The following is a 12,542-nucleotide window of genomic DNA, read 5'->3' on the forward strand; positions in this document are numbered from 1 at the left end:
AGATTCAATAAACTTCAGGTGGTGTGTGTCCCACCTTTTGAGTGGCAAAAAAAAAAAAAAAAGGAAACTTATTGCAGATAAATTCCTAATCACATGTCAACTTTAAAATAAGAAACTAAACACACCTTCACCCTCTAGTGTGTCCCACCAGTCTGGTCCCTCAGGAATACACTCTGGAGTTTGCGGACACTCAAGAGACTAAATACATATAATGTTCAATTGGGTTGGTTTTGGATGGTCCATTGAAGGAAATTGCAATGCTCAAGTTCAGTATACAAGAAACAATTACAATTTCATGCATTTGAAGTTTCAAGGTGGACCAAAAACCTTCGTTACCTCAGAAATATGACCTGGTAACGAATGAAAAAGAGATGGAAACACTTTGATCACTTTCACTTGAGTTGAATTTTTGCATGTCAATTCCATTGGGCACCAAACTCAACCTTAGGTTGGAGATAGAAACTGATATTAAAATTGATGCATTATACAAACATTTGTTCATTGAAAGCTTTAGAATGGTTTGAATGTTAACAAGCAGTAGAAAGAACAAGATTTCTTATCTTCTACAGTTCTTGAAATGAAATCAGAAGGATTTCTCATGTGTGATGCAGAAATTCAAACTAGTTTCTGAGGAAGATCATGAGATATGCCCCCTACCCGATGATGGTTGCATTGCTCCCATTACATAGAACCCTTCTACATGAAAATCAACACAGTTTTATCAACCTACCCCGCTTGTGAGTATATAAAAAGCAGCTTCCGGACTGGAGCTGTAGATAAGAATGCTAATCCAACCATCAGACTGTTCATTTTCTTTCTTAAAGTGATAGCTTCAGATCCAAATCTAGCTCTTGGGTGTCACTTGAATCAGAGTTCTGGCTGCTTGAGCCCATTGAATCGCACCGGTCATGCCTTCTCTTCTTCTGCATCGAGTCCTAAGAAACAGTTGAACAAAGGTGAGTTTGGTTATCTTCTAAAAACACATAGTTACAAACAAAATACTGAAAGAAATATATCGAGTAGATCTTAAAACAACCTCCGTGGGCAGTCTTAGGAAGTGCCGTGTGATGGTCGATTGTGCCGCATGTTGGGCCTGTATGAAACTGTTGTTGGGGTTCCATCTGATTTTAATGAAGTTTAGATGGAGATTAGAAATTAGTGTTCCATTAATGTAGGGCTAAAAGATAATGAGAATTCATGATCACAGGCATTTGATGTTGAGAGAGAGAGAGAGAGAGAGAGAGAGAGAGAGAGAGAGAGAGAAATAGGCACATAGAAGTACCTAGCTGTGCTACCACTAGATTGAGAGTCACCATATCTGATGTCTGTTGTTTCTCTGTCTCCCAAGCCCATCTAAAATCAGGATTTTGTGGTCAGATTAAGAGAAAAGCAAAATAATATAAACAGAAGGAGAAGAAACGCCATCAAATTTCAAATCTCTCATCTTGCAATGTTTCTTTCACTATAACGAAGAAATCACGATTTGGTATGAAGTTTGGAACTAAAACCACTTGATTAGGGCATGACCATGCCATATAAAATTAAATCATTCAAACAACATAAACAAATTCTTAGAAAACCCACAGGGTGCGTTTGGATGCACTATAAAATTGAATTGCAAAAATATCTTAATATCAGTGGGGAAAAAAAAAAAAAAAGTTAGAATTCATATTGAGTTCAGGGTCTCGAAATTGAATTGAATTTTGGCAATTTAATTTACTCGTAAAACCCAGCCCTAAGGTGGATCTTTTCCCTTGCTTACATAAATCATATTTGGCATGATGGTCATGGACACAGAACCATGCATGGGAGGCATGACCCATCACACCAAATTCATGAAATTTAAATGCCAAACATTACCCTTTTGTTTATTATCTCCAGCATCTATCTACTGAAATCAAATCTTACACACCATGATGTTGGGATGAAACCCAAATGAAGATGGTGAAGAATACGAAGTTGATGATGCTGATGATGCATACGCCATCTCCACTCTCACATCCTCCTCCTCCATGTATGAAAATAACACCAAAACCATCACAAAAACCATACATTAAGATTCAAATAACAACCAAAAGGCACAAACATTATTTGATTTTTTTAAAAAAAGGAAAATCAAAACCAAAATACCTGATTGACATTTGTCTGGGAGGTACTATGGCGAGAAGGCAAATAGCAACAGCCCATTTGGTTTCTTAATCTGATCTTTTCTAACTGGGCCACTCCAAGGCCTCTCTGAGGTTGCTTTGGTTTGTCTTGGTTGCTCTTCTTTCCCTTTCTAGAAGACCCAGATCTTCCATTTCCCAAGCTTGGCTCACCAAAGTAGTTGCTACCCATCTGTCCTAATGAATATTCGCTTCAAAACCTTCCACCAAGTGAGAAAAAAGAGATCTCCAACACCTTTTTAAGCTTCATGCACCAAAAGCTTCCCAATTTTACTAATGAATATAGGCCTCAAAACCTTCAAGCAAATGAGAAAAAAGAGATCTCCAACACCCTTTTTAAGCTGCTTGCACCAAAAGCTATTGTTGCACTGCTGGATCTGATTGATGATGATTCAGTGCAACTAGTTTAGATTTTTCCTTTTGCTTTTTTTTTTCTTTTGGGTGATTTTTTAGGAGTTCTTGTAGCTTGATGTTTCTTTCTTTCTAAAGAATTACCACATGAGAGCGATGATCATATTTTTCTAATGCTGCTAGGAACTTCATTATTTAATTAAACAAAGGATCTGGTGGTAAGCAATAGCACTGAAATTAGTCATCAAGCACCTAATCCCTGTACACGTGGCGCACATGCACAATATCTGAACCGATCATTTATTGGCCCCTGCAGTTGATGGGTTTTATCTTCAAATTCACATTGGTCTGGTAATCCTAGTCATTGGTTGGAAGAAATTCAAGGATTATTAGAGTTGGGCAGTGAGGTTAAAAGTCCAACCAGTGGTCTCGGTGGCTAAACCGTCTGAGCGCTCTGATCCGTGTGTTTTTTCCATCCAACTTAGGTCCAGATCTCATACACGTGTGATACATGTGTTAAGATTGAGTGCTTGGGAATTAACTTGGATGTTAGTGTTTGGCACCGGCATAAGCATTCATTGAAGAAAATGTATGTTAAAATAATATACATTAAGAGAGACCATATCATCTTTATTTATAGACCCGAGAAATTTCCTCCGCAACTTCTCGAGGCTCGCATTTTGGGAGAAGTTAATTTCTCATGAGATTTGGTCCAAATATCGAAACCATATGGACATTGTAATGCATTCAAATAATATTAATAATATTATTATTATTATTAGAGTTTTGCTAATTCAACATACGGGTAGGACCACTGCTTATCCACATGCAGCACAGGTCACAATACAGGCGTTTTACCTTTATATGGTTTATACGGTACAAAATAAATGGACAGCCAAATTTTTATTTTGGAAATGGAGAAGTGAGACATGCTTATTTTTTAGGCAAAAGATCCAAGCATTATCGTTAAGTAGATGAAAATATCATACCTCACACTTTCTATATTGGCATGTGTAGGAGGGGCCTCGATGCAGTGTAAAATTGGCTAACATTGCAATAACAACAATAATAATACCAATAAAGTGATAGTACTGATAATAATTACAATTGTTTTGGATGCTGGTAATGTTGTATGGTGCATAAAGTTTTTTGGGTTAAATGATTTATATATAATTTATTAAATTCATTTTTTACATAAAAATTAAGGAAAATAAATATACCACGCACTCAATGTCTCTTAAAAATGTTAATGCATATTTGTTAAAAATATTTATAAGGATGGGGAAGCTTATCCTTGGTTTGTGGATATAAAAATACAATGTTCCTTGCACATACATTACATGTGCTAGATGTATAACTATCGAATTTCACGTAGATGTACCACCAGCCATTTAAGAGCTTGTTTGGCAACTTGTATTTAGAAGACATTGGAATCAAAATTGCAATTAAATTGGAATCAAAGTGATTTGAAATCTCTAATTGTGTTTGGCAATCTAACATGCCGTAGAATTCAAAACTTATATTTGATAGCTTGGATTTGAAATATAACAGAATTATGTAATATATTCATGAGATTATAAATTTAATAAAGTACATCATATTTAATATTTAAAATAGCACACATGTATGACATATTAATAATCATTATAATAAGGTCATTGGAAATTATACTTCAGCTAAAAATGAGGTAATTTTGAACCTCAAATGGCCACAAAGTGGGCTCGCTAATTCTGCCAGCAATAGTTTTAGACTTGAGGGGTAATGTGATACTCTGATTATATATGACGTTTAATTTACAGGCACTTAGAAATTATACATGTGGCACATATTAACTAAAATTAAATTGTCTATACTGTGTAATCTATTATACATGTATTAACTCAAATGTTGTATGTGCATCTTCTAATTAATTTCTAATTGCTTACGTATCATTCATTGCATTGCTAGTGTATCGAAGGGTTCCTCTTTTCAACGGGAAAAAATTCTAAGTGAGTGCTGAGAGAGAGAGAGAGAGAGATTTTTAGCAAGCTGTGCAAATATGAAGAGTTGATTTCCAATGAGCGAAACTTCAAGATTTCTGACAATAAGGCGTAAGGCAAAGAAAGAGACGTCGGAGCACATAAAAAAAGCTCTAAATTCTGACAATTTTAGGGGAGAGATGCATAATTGTAGGGTTGAGAGTACCCTTTCAGATAGAAAACCCCTCCAACGTTCAAAAATGTGACCACTGGAGAGGATTCCTATTCCTGCACCTAATTCTGGCTTCCGAGCAGATTCCAAAAGGCCCTCTTTTTTAGGATTCCAATTGCTTTCAATTCCATACTCCCAAATGCCTACATTTCTCCCATTTCTCTCAATTATGTCCAATTCCAAACTGCCAAACAACCCCTTAAGCTCCACACACATGTTCTAAGAAAAGTCTGTTTATGTTTTGAAACAACTATAAACACAAGGAGATTACTATTTTAGAGATTCTTGAGTCATAGTACTTCCAAAGTGGTGTCCTCATATCAGTAGTCAGGCTCAACTAATCATGATAGATGAGATTGATGCATGCACCAAGATATTACTCAGAAATATATTTGTTTTTTTAATTTTCCAGAAATTGCATACGTGGCAATTGACTTAGATTAAACTGTTAAAATGGCTTCAATCTTATACGTATCATGAACCAGACTATCTGATTGGTGAATGTTTACTAGACGGTTAAAAATGAAAAGTATCCAAAGGTCCTAGTTCAATAAACAACTGTCCACAAATCAGATGTTAGGATGGTTTAACCAATCTGACTGTCGGGCTATGATTTAGTGACAGCAGCTTTCACAATTTAGTCGGTTTAAAATGATATAATATATGCCATGTGTACGGGTTTTGAGTGCGTGTGTATCAAGCATCATAGGCTGCCCAAGTATCATATAACTCTCCAATAAAGATATCCTTGTTTCCTACAAAACTTTAGAAACGACATGAATAGTCAAAATCTCGGGAGATTTTGTTCTCATCCTTAGCTGCCATGCACCAAATCAAATCGAGCTGTTGCACGCATGATTCGTGGGCCTTATTTTATATAGGGTGGAAAATGCGAGCTCTAAAATACGCATGTGAAATCGGATGTAGCAGAGCAGAATAACTTATATCACCTTTGGATGACGTCACTCACCAACATCAAAGGACTCGGATTCGGTAGTGACACCTGTGCAGTGGGCCCACCATGATGTATGATGTATGTATTATATCCATTCCATTCATCCACTTTCCAGATTATTTTAGGTCATAAGACAAAAAATGAGGCAGATCCAAATCTCAGGTGGACCACACCATAGGAAACAGTGATGATTAAACACCCGCTATAATGTTTATTTTCCATCCAAACCGTTGATTAGGTCATACAAACCTTATGAAGGTTAAAAATAAATTACAGCTTGATCCAAAACTTTTGTGTCCCTAAGAAGCTTTTATCGGTCATCATTCAATCACCATTGTTTTCCTGGGGTGTGCTCCTCTTCGAGATTTGGATCTGCCTCATTTTTTGGCTAATATCCTAAAATCATTTTGTAAAATGAATGAACAGTGTGGATAAACACATACATCATTGTGGGCCCACAGCACTGACCACCAAGACCTCGGTACTGAGGGGTCACTACCGAATCCGAGTCCAACATAAAAGCCGTATATAGTCATGGGAGCTTTGCAAAGCCCACCTGCGTGTACAAGGCAGCTTATGTACTCGCCACGTGTGCCAACATGACGCATAGGTTGTAATCCCTAAAGCTGTTTCTAATATCGGGCCCCACATGCTGAGTGGATTGAGTTTGTTTTTTAGTAAGAACAACACCTCATCAGTTGGACCCACGTGATGGATAGAATTGGATCTTGCATTTATATATGTGTGATGTTGGCACGTGTGTCGCATGCACGAGCTTCCTTGTAGGTGCATGTAGGCTTAGCATCAGACAGAATAATGGGTTTTTATCATCTTCCTGGCATGATTCACGTGTTGGGCTTTGAGCCCACTACATAAGCCCAGAAAGCAATCCGTCCGAACTGGGTTAAAAGCAAGAAGGGAGATGAATTAATGGTGCTGGGAGAACCAGAATATGGCAGAGCAATTTCTCCAAAGGGCACGTGGCAAGTTTTAATCTGGTCCACCACTTGTACAGGCCCGGCCTAATGGTTTACCTTTAAAAATCAAACCCACGAGACAATCTTATCGGTTACTTTTCTTACAATTTATCCCACCGCATATATGACCAATTGCATTGTTTGTTTTCCATCATCGCTTGAATGGCCATAAATGTTGAAATCGGGTGTCTTTAATTTATGTTGAAATAAGAGTCCTGGATTGATCTACCACCCTGATAGAGTGATCAAAATTTTCCAATTTTTTTAGTTTACTTACTAAACATTTTTTAGCATTTTTGATTGGTCGAATATAAAGACTCAATCGATTGAGGGTTGTTTGATCGATGTCGATCAATCAAAGCTTAGATCGACGGTGCGAACGATTTTGCATAATTGTACGATTTGTTTCCTATTTTAGGTGTAATACTATATATTTATATATATATATATATATATATATATATATATATATATATATATATATATATATATATATATATATAAAAAGTGTAATACCTACGAGATTAAGATAAAACATGGTAAAACAAGGATAGCAAAATCATTTCTAAGGTTTAGAAGGGAGGAAACTAAGGTTTTCACATTTGTAAGTTATTATAATCTCTTATACTTTCGTTTTCATAGTATATTGTTTATCGCTTTGTGCCGTGATTTTTTCCTGAAGGATTTTTTACGTAAAATCATGTGTTCTCTATATTTCTTTGTTTGCATTTATTTTTTATTCATGTGATTCTATTTAGGGTTTACAATCTACGGCTCCCAACAAGTAGTATCAAAGTTATACTTTAGGATTCGAGTTTGAATGTGAGACATGACGATGAAAGGATCTAACGTAATGTATGTGAGAGAAGTTCACCAGAAAAAATAACTATGAACTATGGAAAGTAAAGATAAGAGGCATTTTACTTCAACAAGGATTACAATAGGTATTCCTTAGTATAGCAAAGCGTCCTGCAACTATGAATAATGAAAAGTGGGGAAAAACTTGATCAAAGGAAGATTACATGAATTCAATTATGTTTGGCGAATGATGTCCTTTTTAATTTCCTTGATTAGAAGACCACCACAAGGCTTTGGACGAACTTAAAAAGTTTGTACATGACGAAATGTCTCAGTAATTGTTTGTATCTAAAGAAACAATTTTATAATATGAATATGGCAAAAGGATCAGATCTTAATAAATATATTAACATGTTCAAGAGTCTCGTAGACACTATGTGTCATAGTAGAGAGACCATTGACGCTAAATTTATTATCCCAGTCCGTCATTTGAAGCAATTGAGAAAGAAGAATAGTGATGGGTTCCTCTACAGATGCATTGGTTGCTAAGGGAAGAGCTTCTGAGCAGGAGAAGGAAAATTCGCAATTTAGGTTCAAGTCGAAGGGCAAAGATAATATGAAGTGTTAGAATTGTGAAAAGTTGGGACATATGAAGAATGAATGTCAGAATCTTAAAGCCCAAAAAGCATAAAAGTCAGAGGATTCACTGAGGGAGGTCAACATAGCGGAACTCAATGAGGAGGCGGGTGGTTATGACGTATTAACCACATCAAAATCCAAATATCTCAACAACGAGTGGATTTTGGATTCAAAGGCTTCAAACCACATGATCTCTCATTAAAGTTGGTTCACCAATTACAATAAGTACAATGGTGGCGAAGTGTTTATATGCAATGACTTTACCTGTAAGGTTGTTGGTATGGATCGGTGCTCATCAAGATGTTTGATGGAATGAAGCATATCTTAACGAATGTGTGACGCATTCCTGATCTAAGGAAGAATATGATATCTCAGGGAGCTCTCAAGGCACTTAGGTGCAAGTTCACCGAGTTTAATCCTGTCCTAGAGGTTTCAAATGGGGGCACTCATTGTTATAAAAGCACAGTGAAGCGGTAACCTCTACAAGCTGATTGGGAATATCGTACCAAGTGGAGCTACGACGTCTGTAGTGAAATCATTGTCTACACTTATGTGGCATGTGCACATAGGCCACATGAGCAAGCGCAATATGAAGGTACTTTCTTGTCGTTGTTTGATTCATGCATTTAAAAGTGTTGATTTTAATATATGTAAGCATTGCTTATATGGTAAGCAATCGCGGTTGTCTTTCCTACATAGGGAATTGGAGGAACAGATTTACATTAAGCAACCAAAAGTGTTCGATATGTGGAATTTGAACAAATGGATGTAGAGAATACTTTCATATATGGGGAATTGGAAGAGCAGATTTACATTAAGCAATCAAAATGGTTCGAAATATAAGGGTCAAAGAATAAGGTTTACAAGTCGAGGAGGTCATTATACAGTTTGAAATAATCACCTAGGCAATGGTATAAAAGATTTGACTCTTTCATAATGAGTCAAAAGTTTAACAAAAGTGAATAATATCATTGTGTCTACTTCAAAGCACTAAGTGATAAAAATTTGTTATACGCATAATATATGTTAATGACGTGCTTATTGTCAGTCATAGCATATCTGAGATCAATATATTAAAGACTCAGTTATCATGGACATTTAATATGAAAGATTTAGAGACTACAAAAAGGATTCTCGGCATTGATATATGCATATATAGGGAGAGAAGAAGGTTATAGTTATCTCAGGCAGAATACGGATTTTTTGAGGGATGGGAGAGGGAGAGGATTCGTGGATGGAAGTACAGCGCCGTCAACTTCGGAATGATTCCACCCTCCCCCACTCTCTCTTCATACCTAACATTCCACTCACCTGCTATGAGGAAAACATTAGTCCCCTGTTTGCAAAGTTTGAAGAAGCATCAAACGTTTTCATCCCCAAATGCCAAAACTCGAAGAGGAACAAGGGTTTCACGTTCGTCAGATTCCTTCAGAAAGACGCAGCCTCAGTGGCAATGGTAAAACTTCAAGGTGTCAAGCTATTGGGTCGGTCCATCATTATTCAACACGCCCATCAACAGAGGAATGATCGACATAAGCCAAACCCTATCCCCAAACCTCATCCCACCTCCCCAGCTTTGCTCCGTCCACCAAATACAGCGACCTTCCCTAACAACCAATCCCCTTGACCAGAACGCCATCAGCAAATAAGTTTTGAACCCAATCCTCATCCTCCATATCCCAATCAGGGAACTCTCCCTATCTGTGTTCCTCTCTGGATTTCAAACTCGAGATGGAAAGACCTTGCTAATGCCTTGATCGGAGAAGTTGTTGATCCTAGTCTCTCAGTCCCAACTCTGCTAGACACACTAAGATCCTCTTCATTCAACCCATCAAGGGTGGAAGTTGCCAGGACCTCAGAATTTTCCTTCCTCATCTCATTTCATACTAAAGCTGAAGCAATTGCCTTCAAGCGAGACTCGGTTCTTCACAAGTCTATTAGTCTCTGTTCCGTGTCCCCATGGGTGCCTTCTGTTGTTTCCACCAATAGAGGTATTTAGATCTGAATCCAAGGGATTTCTATCCGCGCTTGGAGTAGACCAACCATCGAACAGCTATGTAACACCCCGACTTTTTAAGACCCGAGTATATAACTCGTTTTCCAAAAATCCGAGTGTTAACCTTAAAGGATGGTCAAATTCAAGTATACATTTTTTTTAAAATTCATTCAGAGTAAGCAGATGAGTGTAGAGTGGACAAATCAGCATAAAGAAAATTTTCATTTACATTTGGAATATACAAGAAGCTGCCCATAATGACTTATACAAACCAATGCCCCCATTCCTACGATTACAAAATGAAATAATATTACATGTGAAATAAAGTAAATTACAACAATATTGGGATGCAAAATCTGGTAGCAATCCTATGAACAGCATCGGCTTACTATACACCTGCATCAACTATTATGGTTTGATAGCGTCAATGGCTATCGCAGTGAAGAGCACCACATTAGTGCTTGGATCATCATTGGCCTGTTTACGTGGCTGGGCTTAACACAGACCCATTGAGCAGTTTGGCCTAATTTTCAGTCTGGATTTGGGGCTGATTTCGGCCCCGATCTGAGGCTGGTTTCGGCCCAGATCTCAGGTCGATTCCGGCCCATATCTCAGCCCATCTGAAGGCTGTTCCCGGTCCAGATCACAGCCCAATGCATGGTCCATTGTGGTGTGTGGTGCGGCCCACAGGGCAGGCTGAGACGTGGCCCACTGTGGTGTGCGATACGGCCTAGTTCCAAGGCCGATCCCAACCCAATACCTGGCCTAAGCTCAGCCCGGTCCAAACTCGGCTCAGTTCGAGCTGGTATAGCAACGCACCTGCCTTACACCCTCCTCCTCCTTTTCTATTTCTGGAAGGTCCAGGGATGGCTGGACTCGCCTCAGGCCCGGCCCGACTCTGTCTGAGTTTGAGCAGGAGTGCGGCAGCGACCTACTTCAGCAACTCGGCTGCACTATGCAGTGCAATAGCGGGACTCGGTCTCAGCCTCCGTCTCTCCTCTTCTTTTCTTTTTCTTCCTTCTTCTCTCTTATTCCTTTCTTTCTCCTTCTCTTCCTTCAGACCAGAGCTCACGTGACCTCACGTCAATACTACTGGACGCACGCGTCTGGTCCAAACGAAGAAGGTGATCATGCTTCAATGGCATATCTTGCTGCTGGTTTTCTTCGTTCTGCATCTACTGGATGCCTTAGAAGGGTCCACAGGAACTCACTAAAGCAAGCTTTCGAAACTCAGAGAAGTGTCGGCTGGTGGGTTCAAGGGAAGGAGGCTGCGGCTGCTCTTGCTCTGTTTTCCTCCTTTCATTCTCCCTTTTCTTTTTTCTTTTATTCACAGCTGGGTCAGCTGGCATTGGACGGCCAGGATCCCCTTCCCATGGACGGCTGAGATCAGCCAAAGACCCTTCACGCGGATCGCCAACCTATCGCACGGAGACAGGTTTCTATTTTCGGAAACATGGTTTTGTAGGGCCTGTTTGTGTTGGTTGTTGTGCAATGCACGTGTGTACGGACCTGTACGAGTGACGTGTTTCTGGTCAGGTCCACGTCTTGCACACGATGGACGGTTTGGATCCTGCACGTGACCACACCTGGTGGGCCACAGAACGTCCCAAACGGACTCTGTCCATCGGCTGGCAAAACAGAGGGAGGGAGGGAAATCCTTCCATTTTAGGTGAAGCACGGGTCAGCGCAGTCTGACCCGCCTAGGGCGCCTGGTGCATTTCAGGTGTACTGCACTTTGGTGCACGTGCACCACTAGTATGGGGCCTACAGTGATGTTAGTGACTAATCCACACCATCCAATTGTTGAGGGTCAAATATTGCATATCAGACCCCAGTTATTGTCTGGATTTATAAACATTATACTGTTTAACGGCCCAATTTAACTGTGTTTATGCTGCAAGGTATATTTACAAGCTTGGACTGAAACAGGGTACTAAAAGTATTGATTTCATACTCAGAATTCACCAAGGCAAGGGACGGACCCTAAGGGACCAAGATTGATGGATTTACATGCCAGAGATCCGAGAAAATTGTGAAATTGAAGCTCAAGCGGCCTTAAAGACATCCAGAATGCAAGATCATAAGGTTCCCACCATCCGTTCGGTTTGAAACTTCATACAGGGCTTGAAGATCATAAATTAACCGTATACGTCGAATTTCAAGCCTCAGATCCCTGTGAAAGTGGTCCAATGGTTAGATCAGCCCACCAAATCTCTGATTTTGGGCCCACTTGAATCCTGGTATGCTTCAAGTTTAGTCTCAACCAGTTAAAGGGGGTGACAAAGCAGACGAATGGAATGGATCTCTCATAACATCAAGGTGGGTCCCACCGATGTGAGTGCATGTGCACAGCACATGAGCACCCGCCATGCACCGCGCCAAGGAGGTCGGTCTCCTTTGAAATGGATTTTCCGTTTTCATGGCAACAGCGTCCACATAGGGACTTGCGGTTGGGGCTTTGTGGGCCACCA

The 12,542-nt window shown here is 39.3% G+C and overlaps 1 protein-coding gene across 1 annotated transcript; it reads right to left on the minus strand.

Moving 5' to 3' along the window:
* Window positions 1–494: 494 nt before the first annotated feature.
* Window positions 495–3,001, minus strand: LOC131224051 (protein SPEAR1-like). The gene is made up of 5 exons (XM_058219627.1): window positions 2,131–3,001; window positions 1,913–2,008; window positions 1,283–1,353; window positions 1,037–1,121; window positions 495–935 (listed from the first exon to the last, which is right to left on the minus strand). The coding sequence occupies exons 1-5, from the start codon at window positions 2,335–2,337 to the stop codon at window positions 819–821; spliced, it is 576 nt and encodes a 191-aa protein (XP_058075610.1). The 5' UTR covers window positions 2,338–3,001; the 3' UTR covers window positions 495–818.
* Window positions 3,002–12,542: the final 9,541 nt, after the last annotated feature.

Source organism: Magnolia sinica, chromosome 13 (genome assembly GCF_029962835.1).
Source record: "Magnolia sinica isolate HGM2019 chromosome 13, MsV1, whole genome shotgun sequence".
Lineage (NCBI taxonomy): Eukaryota > Viridiplantae > Streptophyta > Magnoliopsida > Magnoliales > Magnoliaceae > Magnolia > Magnolia sinica.